The sequence below is a fragment of the Marmota flaviventris genome, chromosome 14, assembly GCF_047511675.1.
Source record: "Marmota flaviventris isolate mMarFla1 chromosome 14, mMarFla1.hap1, whole genome shotgun sequence".
Classification (NCBI taxonomy): domain Eukaryota; kingdom Metazoa; phylum Chordata; class Mammalia; order Rodentia; family Sciuridae; genus Marmota; species Marmota flaviventris.
In genome coordinates, this window is record NC_092511.1 from 34852578 (window position 1) to 34872612 (window position 20035).

The 20035-nt window shown below is 49.1% G+C and overlaps 1 protein-coding gene across 1 annotated transcript; it reads left to right on the forward strand.

The window, feature by feature from the left end:
- Window positions 1–64: 64 nt before the first annotated feature.
- On the forward strand, window positions 65–18176 carry Abcg8 (ATP binding cassette subfamily G member 8). Its single transcript, XM_027934578.2, has 13 exons — window positions 65–127; window positions 5413–5514; window positions 7417–7573; window positions 10511–10749; window positions 11236–11368; window positions 11460–11729; window positions 14043–14205; window positions 14294–14377; window positions 15328–15533; window positions 15993–16069; window positions 16636–16903; window positions 17824–17951; window positions 18039–18176. Exons 1-13 carry the CDS (start codon window positions 65–67, stop codon window positions 18174–18176), a joined length of 2028 nt encoding a protein of 675 aa, XP_027790379.2.
- The last annotated feature ends 1859 nt before the right edge of the window (window positions 18177–20035 follow it).

A 20035-nucleotide genomic window follows, 5' to 3' on the forward strand; every position in this document is an offset into this window, starting at 1 on the left:
CCCAGCAGGCAGCGGCCAAGACCCAAAGGAGTTGCACTGAAGGGGCACAGACCTCGCGGGCCCCATGGCTGAGAAGGCCACAGAGGAGACAGGGCTGTGGAAAGAGGCCTCTATCCAGGATGCCTCGGTGAGTGACCGGCACCACCTCTGTCGGTGGGAGGGGAGGAACTGGACCTTTCTTTGTTCCTTCAGGAGCTTGGAACAAGCAGAATGAGAATGTAGAGCAGGACTCTATTTCTGGGATGTCAGAGGGTGGTGGGGAGCAGATCTGTAGGCCTGGAGGCCTCTGAGATCACTTTTGGCCCTAAAGCATGCTCCTAGAGGAAAATGATGTTCTTATGTGAGACTTGGGCTGATTTTGCCTTTTCCAAAATCAAGACTCCACTGCAGAAATGTGCTCATACATACCAGGAACTCTCCGGGTGTCTCCTTTGTTCACGCAGCTGTCAGGTCAAGAATCTCAATGGCAGTAAAGTGAGAGATGACAGGTGACTTTTGTGGGAACATCAGGTTTTATGCTCAAATAATGCAGGCAAATGTAAGATCTGGGAATGAACTGGAAGGAACAGACATCGGCCAAGGGACCTTCCTCTCTCATTTTAACAGAGAAATGTTTACTTGGTAAATGGCCTTTGAGTGGAGAGAGTGGGCGGGATTTGTAGCAAGAGGCTACACTGGAAGAAAGAAGGGATGCTGGTCCCACCTCTGCTTGACCCTGCCCCACATTTCTGTCAGTCCGGGTGCCCAGAGGAGGACTGAGGTGGCCCCGCTCTCAGAAACAGAAAGCTCTGGCCCAGCACCCAGCAGCTAAGACCCAAAGGAGTTGCACTGAAGGGGCAGGAAGCCACGGGCACCTGGACTGCCTGGCCAGGCTGACGGAGCCCACTTTTCCTACCAGTTCTTCAACCACAGCAATGACCAGCTTTGCTCTCTGAGTTCCTGTGGGGCCAGCCCCTGTGGGGAAATGACCCCTACCAGCCAGGGCAGCAATGGTTACCTCCTGAACAGGACATAAAGTCAGGGGTGGCTTTAAGGACATCTTCTACCCTAAAGGTCACCACCACAGAGTGAGAGGCAGAACTCCACATGCAAAAAAATGCATGCAGGCCCTTCCGCTGACAATTTCCTTTTCTTCAATTCTGTTACTCTAGGTACCATGCCACGGTCTGCCCCGCCCACCCCTCCTTTTTTGTGTGTGTGTGTGTGTGCAGGGGATAGTATCCAGGGGCTCCAGCATGCCGGTAAAATGCTGTATCACTGAGCTATAACCCCAACCCCTACCTCTAACATTTGTGGGGCCTGGAACAAAAGGATGGGGACCACATACTCTATGTCTAGGAAAAGCTATCAGTCAAGCCGGGCACAGAGTTGCACACCTGTTATCCCAGCAGCTTTGGAGGCTGAGGCAGGAGAATGGCAAACTCAAGGCTAGCCTCAGCAATTTAGAGAGGCCCTAAGCAACTTAGCAAGACCCTGTGTCAAAATAAAATATAAAAAGGGCTGGGGGGGAGCTGGGATTGTGGCTCAGCGGTAGAGCGCTCACCTAGCACGGACGGTGCCTGGGTTCGATCCTCAGTACCACATAAAAAATAAAGGTATTGTGTTGTGTCCATCTACACCTAAAAAAAAGAAAAATATTTAAAAAATACTTAAAAAAGAAAGGGCTGGGGATGTGGCTTAGTTGTTAAGCATCCCTGATTTAAAAAAAAAAAAAAAGCTATCCATCAAGCTAAGTATTATTAAATAAAATAGTTTGTATCCTCTTACTTTGACATACCTTCCTTACAACCTGAAAGGTCAGGGTACCAAAAGTTTGGTGCTTGTCTCCAGTGCCAATCCAATAACAAGGACACATTTTGACAAAAAGGAAAGAAAGAAGGTTTATTGCTAGCAAAGGAGAAACACAGGGGACTCCTGTCACAGAGGCTGTGATTCTGCCCATCAGCAGAAAGTCATTTCTGAGATCTTCTGGTGCCATCCCCAAAGTCTGGATTACTTCCTTTCTATGGGGTGTGTACTCAGGGAACGATAACTCTGCTTAAGTGGGGAAGAAAGATAATCCTGTTTCCCCTGAGATTAGGGAGGAGCAGGGAGAGAGGAAGAGAAAGATACATGTCCATTTTAAAGATCAGATGCAGTGGCTACATTCAAAAGGGCTACATTCAAAGCACAGAGTGGGCCACTGTTACAAGGGTTTCTCAGAGGAGCAGCTAGGATGTGGTGGCATGGGGAGCTGGCTTTTAGCCCAAGCCACGATCTGTCTTCTTCTCTGCCCACCCCTAGCTCCATCCCACTCTATCACCAACTCCTCCAGCCAGTCCTGTGGTCACCCCAGCCTCACATTCCATCCATGTCCCTCACAGACAGATGTCCCTCTGGCTTGGGGGATCACTTGAGTGCTACTGTCAGTGTCCCTGAAGAAGAACCTCGGAACCAGTGAATGCAGGCCCTGGGGATGGGACTGAGGCAGGTTGCACAGGGACATCTGGCGTCAAGTACCTGGAATGACAGGTGCCCATGGCACACCCAGTCCCCACATCAGGAGCAAGAGCGGGGCCAGGGAAGGACAAGAGAGGCCTGGGCTCCAGGCAGAGCTGTGCGAGATCTGGTCTTAATGTTTCAGTAAAGGCCCAGGAGTGTCCCCACAGCCAGGAACAACCCCTGCATGTCCCCATCAGCCACAAGTAAGCCCTCACTCAGCGTGTCACCCCTGCAGACGCCACTCCTGAACCAGAACTGTGCTCCGCACTGAGCTTCCTTCCTGTCTCTGCTTCTGACTCGGGAATTTGATCAGAATTTAATACAAGGAGAAATTACAATGTAGCACAGCAGGCGCTGAGCTGGTTACCTACAAATAAACCTGCTTTTGCTTTTTTGGGTGTCACCTGTCAGAAATTCAAGTGATGTTCTGACAGTCGTACTGATTAAGATGTCAGCTGAATAGATATTTAAGTATTTGAAAAATACAGAGAGTTTGTCAAAACCTCAGGAAGAGTCTAACAAATCCTTCCTGGGAGCCAAGGAAAATATTTTAAAAGAGAACAGAGGACATCTTCAACCCAGGCGCCAATTTTCTTCCAAAAGCAGAGCTGCCTACGTGGCTCTGGGCAGGCACAGTCCCTCCATGGTCTCAGGGCTGGGGGCCACTGGCACCTTTTAACTTCATCTGTCCTCCCTCTTGCTGCCTCTTCCCCTGGACCCCAGGGCTCTCTCCTCAAATCATAGCATGCTGGACTTGAGGTCACCTCCCACACATTGCTCCAGTCTCCAAATGTCTGTCTTTGTGTCATCAGCAGCTCCTCTGTCCCTAAACCCAACCTGGGGAGCTTTGGGCCTGCAGTAGCAATTTCTGAGTTAATTCATATCTGATGCCGATTAACTAATAACCCTCCTGTTTGAAAAACAAGATAATAGGGTGCACGTTAGCCCAGATGAGTCCTTCAGCAGTTGATGCATGTTCTGATAGTTAACACAAAAAACTGGAGAAACTGGGCAGGGTGGTGATGGTGGGAGTGGCCAGAGAAGGCAAGCACAGGGTCAACTGGCCAGGAGTCCAGCTGTTTCCTGAACCTCCTTTCTTCTTTCCTCCCACTCCCCTCACCCCTACACATGTGTGTGTGTATTTTTTTTTGGGGGGGGGGGCCTGGGGATTGAACCCAGGTGTGCTTTACCACTGAGCTATATCCCCAGAACTTTTCATTTTTTATTTTGAGACAGTATCTTCCTTAATTTGCTGAGGATCTCACTAAATTGCTGAGGCTGGCCTTCAACTTGTGATCCTCCTATCTCAGCCCCCAGAGGAGCTGGGATCATAGGCTTATGCCACAGCACTCACCCTCCCTCCTGCTTTGAAGCATGGGCTGCATCGGGGGAAGGTGGGAGTTCTACTCCTAGCCTTGGTCTCTCCATTTGAAAACATATTGTGAAATATTTCAAACATTCATTTACTCAGGGAAGTCCTACTCACCCACCGCTGATTTCCAAGCTAAACCCCACTCCATTACCCTTCTCCCCTTTATCTGTCCTGGTTCCTCAAATATAACCCCTCTCTTGAGTGAGGTGTCTTATTTTTCCCATGTTTTTACTGGGTAATTTTTTTTTTTGGGGGGGGGGGTACCAGGGAATGAACTCAGGGCACTCAACTACTGAGCCACATCCCCAGCCCTATTTTATATTTTAGTTAGAGACAGGGTCTCACTGAGTTGTTTAGCACCTCAATTTTGCTGAGGCTGGCTTTGAACTTACCCTCTCCTGCTTCAACCTTCTGAGTTGCTGGGATCACAGGCACGTGCCACTGTGCCCAGCTTTGCTGAGTGACTTTTTAAAGATATTTTTTAGTTGTCAATGGATCTTTTATTTGTTTATTTGTTTGTTTATATGCGGTGTTGGAGGAGGAATCCAGGGCCTCACACATGCCCAAGTAAGTGCTCTACCGCTGAGCCACAACTCCAGCCCTTTACAGGGTAATTTTGATCATAGTTCAACCCTTAAGCCATGTAGGTAGCTTTGGTCTGCTGTTTTAATACTCTCCTGGGACTCTGGGGGCTGCTCATAGGACACCTGCCACTTGTACTAATCCCCCCACTTGCATTGGTCTGGAGTGTTCTTTTCCAGGACCTCCTACCTCCACTATTGCAGGGGTAATTTGACAAAGTCATTGTCATATTTTTTTGGCCTGAGGCACGTGTGGATGTTGTGTTCGAGGTGAAGACGCACCTAGACCAGAAACTTGAGGTCAGCCTGCCTCTAGGTCTGACCGTCTTTCTCCATCCTAACACTTGACTTACTAAGCTTACTAAAATCTAAGCTTCTCAGAGATGCCCTTTTTCACTGTCACTTCCCAAGTTCCAAGCCTGAAGTGGACTGGGGACTCCCAGGTGAGGATTTGTCGTGTGCTTCGTTGAAGGAACGTGTCAGTGAGAGAAGGGCAGCTCTGAGGGCCAAAGCTCGCGGGAGCTTGTTAATGAGTCCACACTTAATCCTGCTCTAGTGAACCAGAAGGAGAGTGCAGGGCACTAGGAGATACCCCGCCAGACCCAGGGTTCCCCAGCTCCCAGCTCAGGTCGTGCCACTCGGCTGTCTCCAGTTGGGTCATTCATCATGGTCATCATCACTCAAATCCATCTGAGCGTCATTCATCAGGCGCTGCATGGATTTGAGCCCACATAGGCCTGAAGTTGAGGTTCTTTGGCGGTAAAGGCCATCCTGGGAGAACCCCAAGCTCCTCCTGAAGGAGGGAGATGTGCAAGACTCCTGTTCTCTGGGGTTCCACCTGCACAAACCCATCTCCTGCCAATGTGGACCCTCAACCACATTGACAGCCGCTGCTGTCACCTCTCGGGTCACCTTCTGTCTTCTCCTACATCCTCTGCAGTCTCTGCAGGAGTCCCTCCCCTTCATGTCTCCCAGCAGGGCCTCCAGGACAGCTTGTTCTCCTCTGAAAGTGACAATAGCCTGTACTTTACCTACAGTGGCCAGTCCAACACCCTGGAAGTCAGAGACCTCACCTACCAGGTATGGGCACAGTGTGCCTGGGTTGAAGGGAAGAGGAGTGACAGGGAAGCCACAGAATTCCCCAAGTGGAAGGGAAGGGTGAGCCGGTCCTGCAGGCTTTCTTCTCCCAAGGACAGAGTCCAATCTATGCTGATGCCTCACTTGTGGGGTGTGTGCACCAGGGAGATTTCTCTCATTCATCACCTACACATGGAACTGGAAATGAGGGGCATGAAGAAGGTTGGGGCCGGTTGTGAAAAAAAAAATATGCATGGGAGGGCTGGGGTCAAGGCTCAGTGGTAGAGCACTTGCCTAGCATGTGTGAGGCCCTGAGTTTGATCCTTAGCACCACATAAAATAAATAAAAATGAAGGCATTGTGTCCATCCTTAGAATATATATATATATATTTTAAAAAATGCATCTGGGGCACTGTACCACTGGGCCGCACTCCAGCCCTTCTTATTATTTACTTAGAGACAGAGTCTCAATAAGTTACCCAGATTGGCTTCAAACTTACAATCCTTCTGCCTCAGCCTCCTGAGTAGCTGGGATTATAGGCATGCATCACCATGCCTGGCTCTGGATGGCTCCCTCTCTCTCTCCCTCTCTCTCTCATTAAATCGTGTGTTTGTGTGTGTGTGTATCTCACTTTACCACAGAGCTACATCCTCAGTCCTTTTTATTTTTTAATTTTTTATATTTTGAGATAGGGTTTCACTAAGTTGCTGAGGGTATTGCTAATTTGTGATCCTCTTGTCTCCGCTTCCTGAATTGCTGGGATTACAGGCATAAGCCACCATAACTGGCTGCAAGTCTTTTTTAACTTTAGATTTTGAAATAAATTTAGACTTTTGAAGAAGTTACAAAAATAATTTGGCATTCCCATGTTCCTTTTGTCCAGCTTCTCTAATGTTAAACTCTTGCATATGTCAGTGTAATTATCAAAACTAAGAAATTCAGCTGGGTGCAGTGGCACATGCCTGTAATCCTGTGACTCAGGAAGCGGAGGCAGGAGGATCACAAGTTCCAGGCAAGCCTTGGCAAATTAGGGAGGCAAGACGCTGTCTCAAAAAATAAAAAAGTTTGGGGATGTAGTTCAGTGGTAGAGTTCAATCCCCATTACCAGAAAATTAAAACTTTAAAAACAAGAAATTCACAATGTGCAATGCTATTTAGTAAATTATATATTTATTCAGATTTCATCTATCTATCTATCTATCATCACTATATATCTATTTATGTATACTTTTTGGTAAAATACACGGTCCCAAGAGCTAATAAAATAACCAGAATAACCAGAATGCAAAGAGGTTCTAAGGAATGTCTTGGTCAGAATCAAGGGCCCCTATTCCCCCACTTCCCCAGGACAGACCACATGTTTCCCAGATGGAACATGGTGAATCTCAGAGATGGGAGTCTGGCTTCTTGTGAGCATGAATTGAGACAAGCTAATGAGCCACACCATAACCTCTCTCTGCTCTGCCACTTATTAAAACTGTGTTACCTTGAGCAAGTTACTTAACTGCTCCGAGACTCATCTGTAAAACAGAGATTATTATAGAACATGTGCTATAGGTTTGCAATGAAGATTGAAATAAATCATGGATATAAAATGATTAACAAATGTCCTGAACAGTATCATTTTTTTGTTGTTGTTGTTCTGTTCTGCTATTGCACACGCTTTCCTGTCTCCTTATCCTTGGACTTGGAAGTAGCTGTTCGGGTTCTCAGTATGGTGGGTTCTGCCTCTATTTTTGGCAGACCCTGGGTCAGGGGGTGCCTCAGGTCTGTTGTGAATCAGCAGGAGGGAGGGGGGTGCCCTGGGAACAGGGGCAAAAGAAGGGACAAGGGAGCTGAACAGAGTCTGCTGAAGCCCTCTAAGCTGTTTGGCTTTTTGAGGAACCTCTGATGTCTCCCACAGGTGGACACGGCCTCCCAGGTGCCTTGGTTCGAGCAGTTGGCTCAGTTCAAAATACCTTGGTTGTCTCACGGCAGCCAAGACTCCCGTGAGCTGGGCATCAGGAACCTGAGCTTCAAAGTCAGAAGTGGGCAGATGCTGGCCATCATAGGGAGCTCAGGTACCACGGAAAGCAAACTGTTGGGCAGTGGTTTCTCTCTCCTGGGACGCAGAATGGACCTTCAGACAGAGAGATGCTTCTCATAAAACCCTTTGCTAGTAACTCCTCTTATTAGCTCTTATTAGATGGTTGCTACTACTATGAATGACAAATGTGCCTCTGGTCTACCTGGAGCTGCAGCCATAGCGTCAGTCTTTAGTTAGCACCTGCATTGAAAGAGGATGATCAGGAAGCTTCAGAACATCAAGTTCTCTTCAGAGACTCCTCCAGCCACAGGGCACTCGCTCGGGTCATTACCCCCATAGTCCGACTCAGGTCATGGTCAGACTGTGACTAGGCAGAGTTCTGCCAAACTCTCCCCCTCCAAAGTCATAGCCAACCTGCAACCTTCTGCAGAGAACTGGACTCTTGGATTGCTTCAAATAGACACTTCTCAAGGCTAAATTAGTAAATTATATATTTTATATTATAGAGTATCAGAGTGGCAAGGGGACTTGGATTTCAAAGTTCAAGCTGGGACTCTCCTCCTTACCAGCTTTGAAGCATTTTTACAGAAAGATTTTCAAATTATCTAGTATTCAATACTTCTAGGGTACTTTTTTTTCTCTCTCTCTCTCTCACACACACACACCCATTTCCCTTAATTTGATTGATGTGGACACTAAATCCAAAGGACACACAAACTAGAACTTAAACTTGGTCCCCTGATTCTCAGATCCAGGTGTTTCTTCCAGGGACACCTTACACAGTATAGAGAGAACACTTTATATCTTTTAATTAATCATTTCCAGAGGTAAAGATTACTCAACGTTTTGAACATCTACCCCAAACTTTTACACTCCTCTGATAGAGAAGTTCTGTTTATTGTCTAACCAAAGATCAAATGAGTTACTATGTGCAAATGTACTTTGTAACTAAAACAACATGCACAATCATTAAGCCCCTCCCCCTCTGGCTCTGTCCCTATAATTCGGACCTAACCAAGAAAAAAAGCATTATTTTGATTTTTAACTTCCGATAGTTTTTCTTGTTGTTATCTGCTTTTTCTTCCTAAACTGAGCATGTGGGGGGCTCTCAGGCCCTTCTGTGGAATCATTCTGGTGAATACATGGCACATCCGACTCTAGCTCAGAGTCTACCTGATTTGTGATTGAGGAAAGGGGAGTTCAGAGAGGCGGAGCAGAAATTACATTGAGTAATCTCTAGGTCTTTTGACTGCAGGTTCAACATTGTTTGGCTTCAGGTTTACTTGGCGGAAATTATTAAAATGATTTCTTAGAAAGGTTTATCCATTGTATTATCTGTGACTTTTAAGATACACGCACACACACAAATGCTGGCCATATTTTTTTAAAAAATTATATATCAGCTCCAGGCATTTAGCTTCTATAGAATCAGCAATGCCAAAAGTCTTCTGATTAATAAATTTGCTGGTGGGGAGATGCCAGCCTTTTTCAAAGGGTCTTGAGGGCCCATGAATGTTTTCTCTGGGTTCAGAGAGGGCCTCCCCAATGTACCACGCACCCTCCTTTGAAAAAACTGCCTACGCCTCCAACAAAGTTCTGCATAGGAAATGTGGTTCCCTTGCTCTCTTACTGGGAATCCATGGTCCCTGTCCTCACTGGCAAAGTCCCCTGCTCTCCCAGAGCCAGCAGCTGATGTCTGAGGCTACGCAGGAGCAGGACTGAGGCCCCTCTCTTTGCTTTCTCCTCTGGCTATTTTGCTCCACCCAAATTCTCAGGGATCCTGAATGAGGTGCACACAGGGGGTAGGGTGCAGGTTCCTTCCACTCAAAGTGCCTGGACAGTAAGCAGGAAGATGACATGGGGAAGCCTCCTAGTTTTTTAATTTTTCGTTGAGTGCCTTGGAGCTGCCTGCAGACCACCCATGGCATATGGCAAGGAAAACTTGTCACATGTTGTCTATTGCCACTTTCCTTGTTTGAAAACAACTTGGAAAACTTGCTCTCCAAGAGGGATGTACTTAAGGAAACCAAAACCCACCTGGGGCAGACTGGACAGAGCTTTCTCCCAGCTGGGGCTAAACAGCATTCAGTTTAAACATCTGTTAAAGAAAGAGCCACATCAAATGCTTTTGGAAATTAGATCTAACCTGATGCTCACTTCCCTAAATCAATGGTAGTCTTCTTTTCTTTCTTTTTAGTTGTAGATGGACACAATACCTTTATTTTATTTATTTATTTTTATGTGGTACTGAGAATGGAACTCAGGGCCTCACACGTGCCAGGCGAGCGCTCTACCAGTGAGCCACAACCCCAGCCCCCAATAGTAGTTTTTTGTCATTCATATGTGGATGGTGTTAACTTGACCTTAGGGATCTTTTTTTTTTTCTTTTTAAGAGTAAAATACACCACTGATAGAAATAAGAGAGAAGGGTATAGATACATTCAGAAGGGTATAGATACACTATGCTTTAAAATTATTTCCACCTCTATTACTTTTCCACTTTCTTCCTTATGTTTCAAAATAAGTTCTGGTTTTGCATTTTTAAAAGACACCCTATGAATATTCCAAGTTAGTTCTTCCCACAAAGCCAGCCTCTGAGCTAAACGACAATGAATGGTGAAATCTTGCTGGCATGTTTGTCAGCCAGGAGTGGTTCCGCTTCACAGTGCAATTAACCCCAGCCTTGCTTGGGTTGGAAGAGCATTGGTTGGCAGTGGAAAGTGACAAACATTCCAGGCATGAGCAGGACTCCAGCCTTCTCCTGTCATGCAGCCCCTGGCTGACCTGGCCAAACCCCTGGGATAAATGTGTCTTGACCTCAAGGGTACCCCAAGTTGACTGCAGAAAACAGGTCCAACCCAGGTCTAGGAGCATGCCACCTTCCCTGGAATTTGGCCACTTCTGTGAGGACAAAGCTGTCCACTGGCCCCTGTAGGAGCTCTGTCCTCAGGGATGTCTGGTTGCTTTGCAGGCTGTGGAAGAATCTCATTGCTGGATGTGATTACCGGCCGTCACCACGGTGGCAAGATGAAGTCAGGCAGTATCTGGATCAACAGGCAGCCCAGCACCCCTCAGGTCGTGAGGAAGTGCGTGGCCCACGTGCGCCAGCATGACCAGCTGCTGCCCAACCTGACGGTCCGAGAGACCCTGGCCTTCGTTGCCCAGATGCGCCTGCCTAGAAGCTTCTCGAAGGCTCAGCGTGACAAAAGGGTAACTAACTAACTGACCCCAGTAGTGACCTCTGGGGTCAGAAAAGACACATATTCTTCCCCTTCCCCACCGTCCCTGGCCTGCCTCGGGACCCAACCCAGGTGGAGTTTGAGCAATACAGCTCACCTCCCACCTGCAGGAAAGAGGCCATATGGTCACTCCCCCGCCCCCATCATTCAGTAGTTCTTTAGGACCTCCAGAAGCCATCTCAGCCCCAGTGGGTCCCCTTCATATTCATCCAACGTATGATTTGTGCATGTTTTCTGGTCCTGTGTGGGCAGTCCCAACACACGGCGATGCTCCCTCTTGGTGAACCTCCCAGGACAGGGGACAGGACGGGGGCAGGAGCACAGCAACAGAGAAATGAAGAGCTGCAAATGAAGGGCTCCCTCACTTTAACACCTGGGCGGAGGAGCAAGTGTCTCTACACTTTGGGTCCTAACGTGTGCAGCCCTTGGGGGGGCTCAGGCTGCGCTCCGCCTGCAGGTGGAGGACGTGATAGCGGAGCTGCGGCTGCGCCAGTGCGCCAACACCCGCGTGGGCAACGCGTATGTACGCGGGGTGTCTGGGGGCGAGCGGAGGCGAGTCAGCATCGGGGTGCAGCTGCTGTGGAACCCAGGTAAGGGCCGGGCACGGGGGGCGCTGAGTCGGCTGCTCTGCCTGGCTGGGGTCAGCGCGGTCACCAGGCTCCTTGCTCTGTCGTTGGGAAGGAATCCTCATCCTGGACGAACCCACCTCCGGGCTCGACAGCTTCACTGCCCACAACCTGGTGAAAACCTTGTCCCGTCTGGCCAAGGGCAACAGGCTGGTGCTCATCTCCCTCCACCAGCCTCGCTCGGACATCTTCAAGCTGTTTGACCTGGTCCTCCTGATGACGTCGGGCACCACCATCTACCTTGGAGCCGCCCAGCACATGGTCCAGTATTTCACGGCCATCGGCTACCCCTGTCCCCGCTACAGCAACCCTGCCGACTTCTATGGTGAGGTAGCAAGGCCAGTGAACCGTGACCTGGTGCACAGGACCCTCCCCACCCACTCTTCATCTCTTGCTGAAAAGATGCAGGAAAAAATTCTCAAACATCAGGAAAGGAGGAAGGAGTGGGTGGTGGGCAGAGCCAGGTGGAAGATTTTGATCAGTTTGCCAAGGATCAGATGCTAGAAAGAGGACGTGAAAAAAGGTATCATCTCACAAATAACCACCCTTCTGTGCAGGACAGATTGGGATGTACAGAGGGGATAGAATCCAAAGGGTTTAGATGATTTCTACAGTTGTGGTCTTTATTCAGACTCGGTTAAGGAAACAGGCTATTTAAGATCCACAAGCCACCAGGGAATCTTAAGAGTGTGCCCTGATGTCCCCACAGAGGCAGGGAGCCTGCAGGTTCAGTGGGGTGGAGGGGTCCAGGGAAGAGCTAGCTCAGGGCCTCATGGTTGGCCTTGGCCACTGAACCTCTAGTTATGAAAATGGCTCTTTCACCCTCAGACAGCTGTTCTCCGGGGTCCTGAGCACACAATATTACACATTTGTCAAATATGTGATGAGTTTATGTATTCCTGGGGACCAGAAGCCTTTTCAGGTGCCTGACCTGAAAGCACCCCTCAAGAGCACTGAGAACTGGCATGGCTGCTGGACAGGTGGCATAGTTATGCCAGGGTCAGGGGATGCAGCAGCTGTGGCTGGTCTCCGAGGTCGCCTGGAGCTTCAGGTTCTTCCGGGATGGCAAAGTGTAGAAAGGAGTTCACCAATAAGTCTGACCACCGGACGGACCATATCTTCAAAGGCATACACAAAAGGGCCCAGATTGCCAAGCCCCAGAGGGTCTCCTGTTTGGCCTTCACATCCCTGCCAGGCCAAGGGCATCTCCATGTTTGCAGATGGGAAGACTGGGGCAGAAAGAGCTCAGCCCCTTTTCTGCTAGGGCACAGCTGTAAGGTCCAGAACACTGATGCGCCCAGTCCCAGGCCTGGACTCTAGTCCTGCTACCCAGGTTCTCCTCCCAGCATCCTGGCTACCTTCCATCCCTCCCCCAGGAGAACAGGCCACTCTTCCTGGCCCCTACTCCTTGCCTCTGCACTTGTGGCCTTGATGACCTCACACACAGGTCACCCTCCCTTCCAGTGCTCAGGTGCCATTCTGACTTCCTGCCAGTGTATCATTCTCTGGCCAGCCATCCTCAGATAAGAGGGCAGAGGGCACCTGCCAACCTGGTCACTGGGGGTAATTTGATGTAACCTTGGTCACAGGTTACCGGAAGTTAAATGCCCATAGCAGATTGGAAAACTCTTTTGTATCATGATTTGGGAGAAGTAGGAGTGGGGGCCCTCACCAGTATGGAGTATGGGAGCCACGTAGGGTGGGAGGGTACCCAGTGTTTTGAGCTATCGTTCCTGAGGGAACAAACAGATGGTGTTTATAAGGCCCCTCTTAGAAGTGGTCCTGTCTCAGATGTGTAATGTACACAGGAGGAGGGAAAAGAGAGAAGTGACGGAGACTTCCAGCCACACAAATGCTCTGAAGACAGAATGGTAGAGGAACAAGGGTGTGCTTGGGTCTGGAACCAGGAGGGTGTTGAAGGCCCTGCTAAGACTGGTGGGGTTTCTTTTCCTGGCATTGCAGGGGCACTGGAGGTTAAGGCAGAGCACTGTGAGAGGAGGGCCGTGGCATGGGACTGCCAGGCCTGGTTCAGGGCAGCAACCCTTGGGACCTAGAGGTGGCTGTCCTCTTAGCCTCTCTCCAGCTGGTGGGCGGACTCCTTTCCCTGGGGTCAAAGGAGATGACCAAGGGCAGTGCTCTCTGTAGCAAGGGCTGGTCCCTTGCACCCTCCAAGCAAACACGTTCCTCCCTTAGGCAAGCTGCTTGGGAAGCCAAATGATTGATTAACAGGGAGAGAGTGACCTTCCAGGAACCTGAGTCCCCAGCTAGCCCATGACCAGCCCTCCTTCTCCCAGTGGGCTCAGGCATACCTGCAAGGCTGAGCTCTCATTACCAGCTTCCTGGACAGCTGGATTGGGAGCCAGGGCATAACTGTGGTGCAGGCTTTGGCTCCTGGGATGTCCCCATAATGAGCCTGGGTGGTGGGACTGGGGCCAATGCCGCTGTTGTTCACCACTTCCTGGTCCATGTGTTTCTCCTGAGGCCTTTGCAAATGTGGTTAGGCCTTGCAGGAGGAGAGACCAGCCATGGGGATCTTTCTGACTCCCTCTGCTCTGACCTTCACTTCGTGGTTCCCACTCAGATAGTGGGGAGCTTGTCTTGGAGCCTCTATCCATGGCCCTGTGTCCTCTGCTTACAGTGGACTTGACCAGCATCAACAGATGCAGCAGAGAGCAGGAAATGGCCACCCGGGAGAAGGCTCAGTCACTTGCAGCCCTGTTTCTAGAAAAAGTGCGTGGCTTTGATGACTTCCTGTGGAAAGCAGAGACGAAGGAGCTGGATGTGGGCACCTGTGCAGCCAGGTACAGTGGGCCAGCATCTTGGAGTGGTAAGTACCCTGTGGCGGGTCCCAGTCCCTGACCCAGCCACATACTTACTGTCTCCCAACAGCCAGACCCTCCTGCAAGACTCCGGCCACCTCTCAATTCTCACTGAGCAGCCTGGGGCGGTGCAGCAGTTTGCTACCCTGATCCGGTAACTCTCTTTCATTTGTCGCCAGGTCCCCAAAGTCTCTGAGTAGCAAATCAAGCCTTTTCTATCTAATGTGAATTTGGGGCTGCGGGTGGAGCTCAATGGTAGAGCACTTGCCTAGCACGTACAGAGTCCTGGATTTGATCCCGTTCCTGCCCAAGAAGGGGAATTTGAAGGAGGAAGCAAGAGGTAGAACTTTTTGAAAAACAGCATCCTCAGGCCCAGAACCAGCCCTCAGGACATGAGAGACATCTGTTAAAATTCCTTCAAAAAAAATTAAAATTTGTTAAACAAAATTAAAATAGTCTTACTGGCCTAGTAATACTAGAGATAGCATAGTGGTCATTTGGGGAAAATTCAGACACTACTGGAGAATCTGTCTTGGAAACAGAAGAGTCCCTGTCACATCAGCCCAGGCTCACGTGCTCTGCATGTGTCATGCTAATCATTTCCATATACATAAACATTTCAATACACGAGTCAGATCTGCATATTGTTCCGTGGTCAGCTGTTTTTCTCACTTAGCACCTCTGACCCTCACCTCTCTACCACGTTCAGCATAGCCATTCTTCATTTATTTGTCCAGTCCCTACTGATGATCAGATTTTTTTTTTACGCTTTTGCAATTACAATTAATGCTATGGCAGACTTGCCAACTAATACTTGCCCATCCATCTTTATGGGCCTAATTGATTTTCCCCTCCACAAATTATTTGTAAGTAAAATTGTCAGACTGCTAATAAAAGCCACAATCATTTATTTAGTACTTACTATGGGGACATATACTCTCATCATTTTTCTGATTTAGTCCTCATAGGAACTCTGTAAGGTGGGTGTCACTATCCCCATTTTACAGATGACAAAAATGAGGCTTCCAGAGGTTATAGGACATTCCCAAGGTCACCCCACAACTATGTTTTCCCCTTGATACCGTTTTCTTTTGTTTTCTTAAGTCGTCAGATTTCCAATGACTTCCGAGACCTGCCGACCCTCTTCATTCATGGGGTGGAGGCCTGTCTGATGTCCCTAATTATAGGGTTCCTCTACTATGGCCATGGGGACATCAAGCTCTCCTTTATGGACATGGCAGCCCTCTTGTTCATGATCGGAGCACTCATCCCTTTCAACGTCATTCTGGATGTCATCTCTAAAGGTGAGTGTCACCTGCTGTCCTGAGCAGACCAGGAAGCAGGCAGACATGGGCATCAGCCACTCTCTGAACTAGTCCAAGACTGAACTCTGTGCTCTTCCGAGCTCCTGGGGACAATGGGCTTTGCAGAATAATCGCATCATGATTGTGGAATAAAAGAGAATTGTTTTAAAAGTATGCAAATTAATATGAGTGTGCAAACGGAAGCAAATTACCAGTGTCTTAGCCGTGGTGATCCTAACAGGATTTATACTTGAGAGTGGCTTGCAAGCCACAGAACCACAACCCCTAAAGAGCCTCCCCAAACTCCTGAATCAGGGTGGCTTTACTGTGTCTGTTTTTTAAAAACAAACAAACAGAAAAGGTAGGAGCTACAACTACTTTTAGTAGTATTAACAGAGATGCAAAATCACAAACACTGTCGGTTGCTTTCACCATTTCAATCTTTTCTTCCCTGCCCCTCTTTAGGTCACTCAGAGAGGGCAATGCTGTACCATGAACTGGACGACGGACTGTACACAGCTGGTCCATATTTCTTTGCCAAGGTGACTGCAGGGGGAAGGAGCAGAGTGCACTGTGCAGTCATTGCTGGGAGGTTTTGCCGAGCCCAGGAGGGTGTGTTGTCTATGATGGCAGATACCACATCCACCATGTGAATTTCAGAGCCGTGCATATGTGTGTGTGTGTGTGTGTGTGTGTGTGTGTGTGTGTGTTTGGTAGTACTGGGAATCGAACTCAGGGACACTCTTGAACTTGTGATCCTCCTGCCTCAGCCTCCTGAGTTGCTGGGATTACAGGCATGAACCTCTAAGCCCCATGACTTGATAATTATTAAATATTCACTAGAAGGTCAGGATCAGGAATAAGACTTTTCTGGTCAGCAGGAACCCCAAAAGGGAAGAAGTGGGAAACACCTAGCACGTTTTAGCTCTCCAGAACCCCAGATCAGGTCACGGAAGTGTTTCCAGGAAGAGGAGGTTCAGAAAGATTATGTGACTCTACCAAGGCCACACAGCTACTAGATCTGGGAAGGAAGGCTGGGGACTTGAAACCAGGTCTTAGGAGAACAGAGGCGTTGTCCCCATGTCCTTGCAAGGGCTGTCCTTTGCAGGTTCTGGGGGAGCTACCAGAGCACTGTGCCTATGTCATCATCTACGGTATGCCCATCTACTGGCTGGCCAACCTGCGGCCCGGCCTGGAGCGCTTCCTGCTGTACTTCCTGCTGGTGTGGCTGGTGGTCTTCTGCTGCAGGGCCATGGCTCTGGCCGCTGCTGCCATGCTGCCTACTTTTCACATGTCCTCCTTCTTCTGCAACGCTCTCTACAACTCCTTCTACCTCACCGGGGGCTTCATGATCAACCTGGACAACCTGTGGATAGGTGAGGCCTGCTCCCCGTGCCTGGTCAAGCACCCGCGGGCCTCGCGTGGCCTGCCTTCATGTGGAGATGGAAAACCATCGCGTAGGTCCCACTCAAGGCTGGCCCTCTGGAAGCAGATGCCTTTGCCAGCGGCCTGCAGGCCATGAGAATGATTAGAGGACACAGGTGACACTTCCTCATAGCCCTCAGCAGACATACAGAAGTCACCCCAGTCCCCTCCCTCTCCACACTTGCAGTGAGCCAGCTCACATCCACCCTCCTAAATCTTTCTGAAATGTCCCCTTGGCTCTATCCCCAGCTCTAGCCCCCATCATTGGACCCTGGGTCACTGCAACAGTCTGGTCTCTGTGACGTTGGTCCTTCTCAGGGCTCACCCATGTAGAGGGCTTTCTAGGGGACACATTCACGACCCTACTTTCCTTAAAGCCTCTCAGGCTACTGGCTCCCAGCTGCCTCCCCAGCTCTTGACAGCACACGCACCCTCCTGCCCCTGAGTGGGGGCCATCCCCGCCTTCCGTGGTTTCCTGAAGCCCAGTAGGGATCAGTGTCCTTCCTCCCATAGCGTGACATTCCATAGGGTCAGAGCCACGCAGCCATCTCTACTGTAGAGGTGCCAAGTGCTCTGTGAACTGAGTATGTACAGGACACCTCGTTAAATGACTCTCTAGAATTGTTATGAACCCAACACATGGGTGACCCTGCAGTCTCTCAGGACCCTCAGCCCCCATTCAGGTTCCCCACTGCCTCCTGCCCCTTGGCCTTCATGTCCTCTCTCACCTCCTTGCTCCTCAGAGTGCTTACTTCCCCTGGGCCAGACCCGGCCCAGCCCTGCCTTAGACAGGAACACGGTGCAGAGAGCAGGTGGCACCTGGAACAGGGGGCTGAGACCATGTGAATAACCTGGCTCTTGCTGTCCTCAGCACCCTCGTGGATCGCCAAGGTGTCCTTCCTCCGGTGGTGTTTCGCAGGGCTGATGCAGGTTCAGTTTAATGGATTCCTTTATACAGCACAGATAGGCAACGTCACCTTCTCGGTCCCAGGAGAGACGGTAAGTGATAAAGGCCGTGGATTCTAAATGAACGGACAACCAACTAGACATCTTCTTAATGAGCTTCCTGAATGTCTGTGTCTCCAGATCGTCAGTGCCATGGACCTGAACTCACACCCACTCTACACCATCTACCTCATCCTCGTCGGCATCAGCGGGGGCTTCCTGTTCCTGTACTATCTTTCCTTAAGGTTCATCAAACAGAAGTCAAGCCAAGACTGGTGATTCATAGCGGAGCACAGAGTGCACACCTGTAATCCCAGTGACAAGGGAGTCTGCGGCAGGAGATCAAAAGTTTGAGGCCAGCCTTAACAATTTAGCAAGATGCTCAGCAACTGAGTAAGACCCTGGCTCAAAATAAAAAAAAAAAAGGAAAAGAAAAAGGACCAGAGATGCAGCTCAGTGGTAAAATGCCCCTGAGTTCAATTCCCAGTACCAACCCCCACCCTGAAAAAATTGGTAATTCATACCTAGACGCCTGCCTGCTGATGGGAAATCTTTGACAACACTCTCTTCCTCCAAAGGAGCCCCTTCCCAGCTAATAATGATGGACATGCTCAGCTACATCCAGCCCATGGCTGCAGTGGCACAGGTCAGCCACAGGATGGCAGTAGAATAAAGACAGTTGAAAGGAATTTCTGATCACTGGCCAGAGTTTGTGATAGTTGGGAGCAAGAAAACCAGGACTTGGTGGCACCCACAATGTTGCTAATTTATTTCTTTTGGATAAGTCTTTACATAGACAACTCACTTTGGATTGAGAGCAAATTAGGCAAGAATTGGGTAGCTGGGCTATGCAGGAATTGCTAGAACCCAAAGGATACAGTAACATAATATTTTGCAAAATGTCTTGGTGCATCTTCCAGTGTCTCCATAGCTCTATGTTCAGTAACTCTCAATATGGAAAGTGAGCTAGAACTTGCCATAGAAATGCCATTTCTTTCTGTGTGGAGTCATGGACTCCAAAGCCAAAATGAACAATTGAAGATTTATTGAGCATCTACTCTGTAGCAGGTATGGTACAAAATGCTTTATGATGATGTCATCATTCACTCTCAGAACAACTCTCTGAGGTAAGTGGTATCCCATTTTATAGGTGAGGACACTGAGATACAGACACACTCAGTTTGCCAGGGTTATAGAACTTTAATGCAGCAGAGGCCTGTGGGAGTCAGAAAAGCCTTTGAGGCTTTTAAGGGTTAGCAGAAGGTGAGGCCGGAGCCACTGTAAGGCTTGGAAGCCCAGGAAACCTCCAGAAGAGGTTAACAGAGATTGTGTCGGCTCAGCGGTGCCTCAGACTTGCATCTCGCCGGTCCTGGCTCATCTCAGGAGCAACCTTGAACCTTTCACAATGTCCAGGCCCAGGTCATATGTTGCATGCCTGAGTACTGAGGACTGTCCGGTCCAAAACAGGTACACAGGAGCAATTGTTCCCGATGGAAAAGTGATTGTCTGGAACCAAAATAAGCAGTAAGGTGAGTGTTTGGGAGGCAAAGAGCAAATGTCCACAGATGCCCTAGGCCCTTGCTACTTCAAGTGTGGTCCATGGCACCTCCTGGGAGCTGGTTGGGCAGGCAGAACCTCAGATCCCCCAGACACCCTGTGACAGATGCTACATTTTCAGAAAATTGCCCTGGGGATTCGAATGCATATTCAAGTTTGAGAAGCAGCACCTTAACACTGTCATTTTAGAATCTGCCCCTCACACTCAGGGAATTTACACAGTTAACAGTGCTACCAGCCAACCCCACTCAAGAATCACTAAGTGTTGACAGTGTCCTTGCTTCATGGCAAACGGTGTCCTTCATCCAGATCAAGTTTGAATCCAGAGGTCATGTCTCTTTTGCTCCCTTCAGATGCAGAACAGTCCCTCAACTTGCCTGACCTTGACACTCAATGATTTTAGAGGATCTCTCTCAACTTGGGTTCACCTGATGTGTTTTCATGACTAAATCCAGGCTCTACATTTTTGGCAGGAATGTCACAGAAAGTGGCATGTGGTTTCCATTTGTCCCACCTTGATAGTGCTCACTTGGATCACTTGATTGAAGGGGTGTTTGCCAGGTTTCTCCACAGTCAAGTGT

What these genes read in the sequence shown, in the direction of transcription:
- Abcg8 (XM_027934578.2), top strand. Translation starts at nt 65, where the DNA reads ATGGCTGAGAAGGCCACAGAGGAGACAGGGCTGTGGAAAGAGGCCTCT. An exon ending in TCAGAGACCTCACCTACCAG is followed by an intron (nt 5,515 to 7,416) that starts GTATGGGCACAG and finishes TGTCTCCCACAG; the next exon opens with GTGGACACGGCCTCCCAGGT. An exon ending in CAACCCTGCCGACTTCTATG is followed by an intron (nt 11,730 to 14,042) that starts GTGAGGTAGCAA and finishes CTCTGCTTACAG; the next exon opens with TGGACTTGACCAGCATCAAC.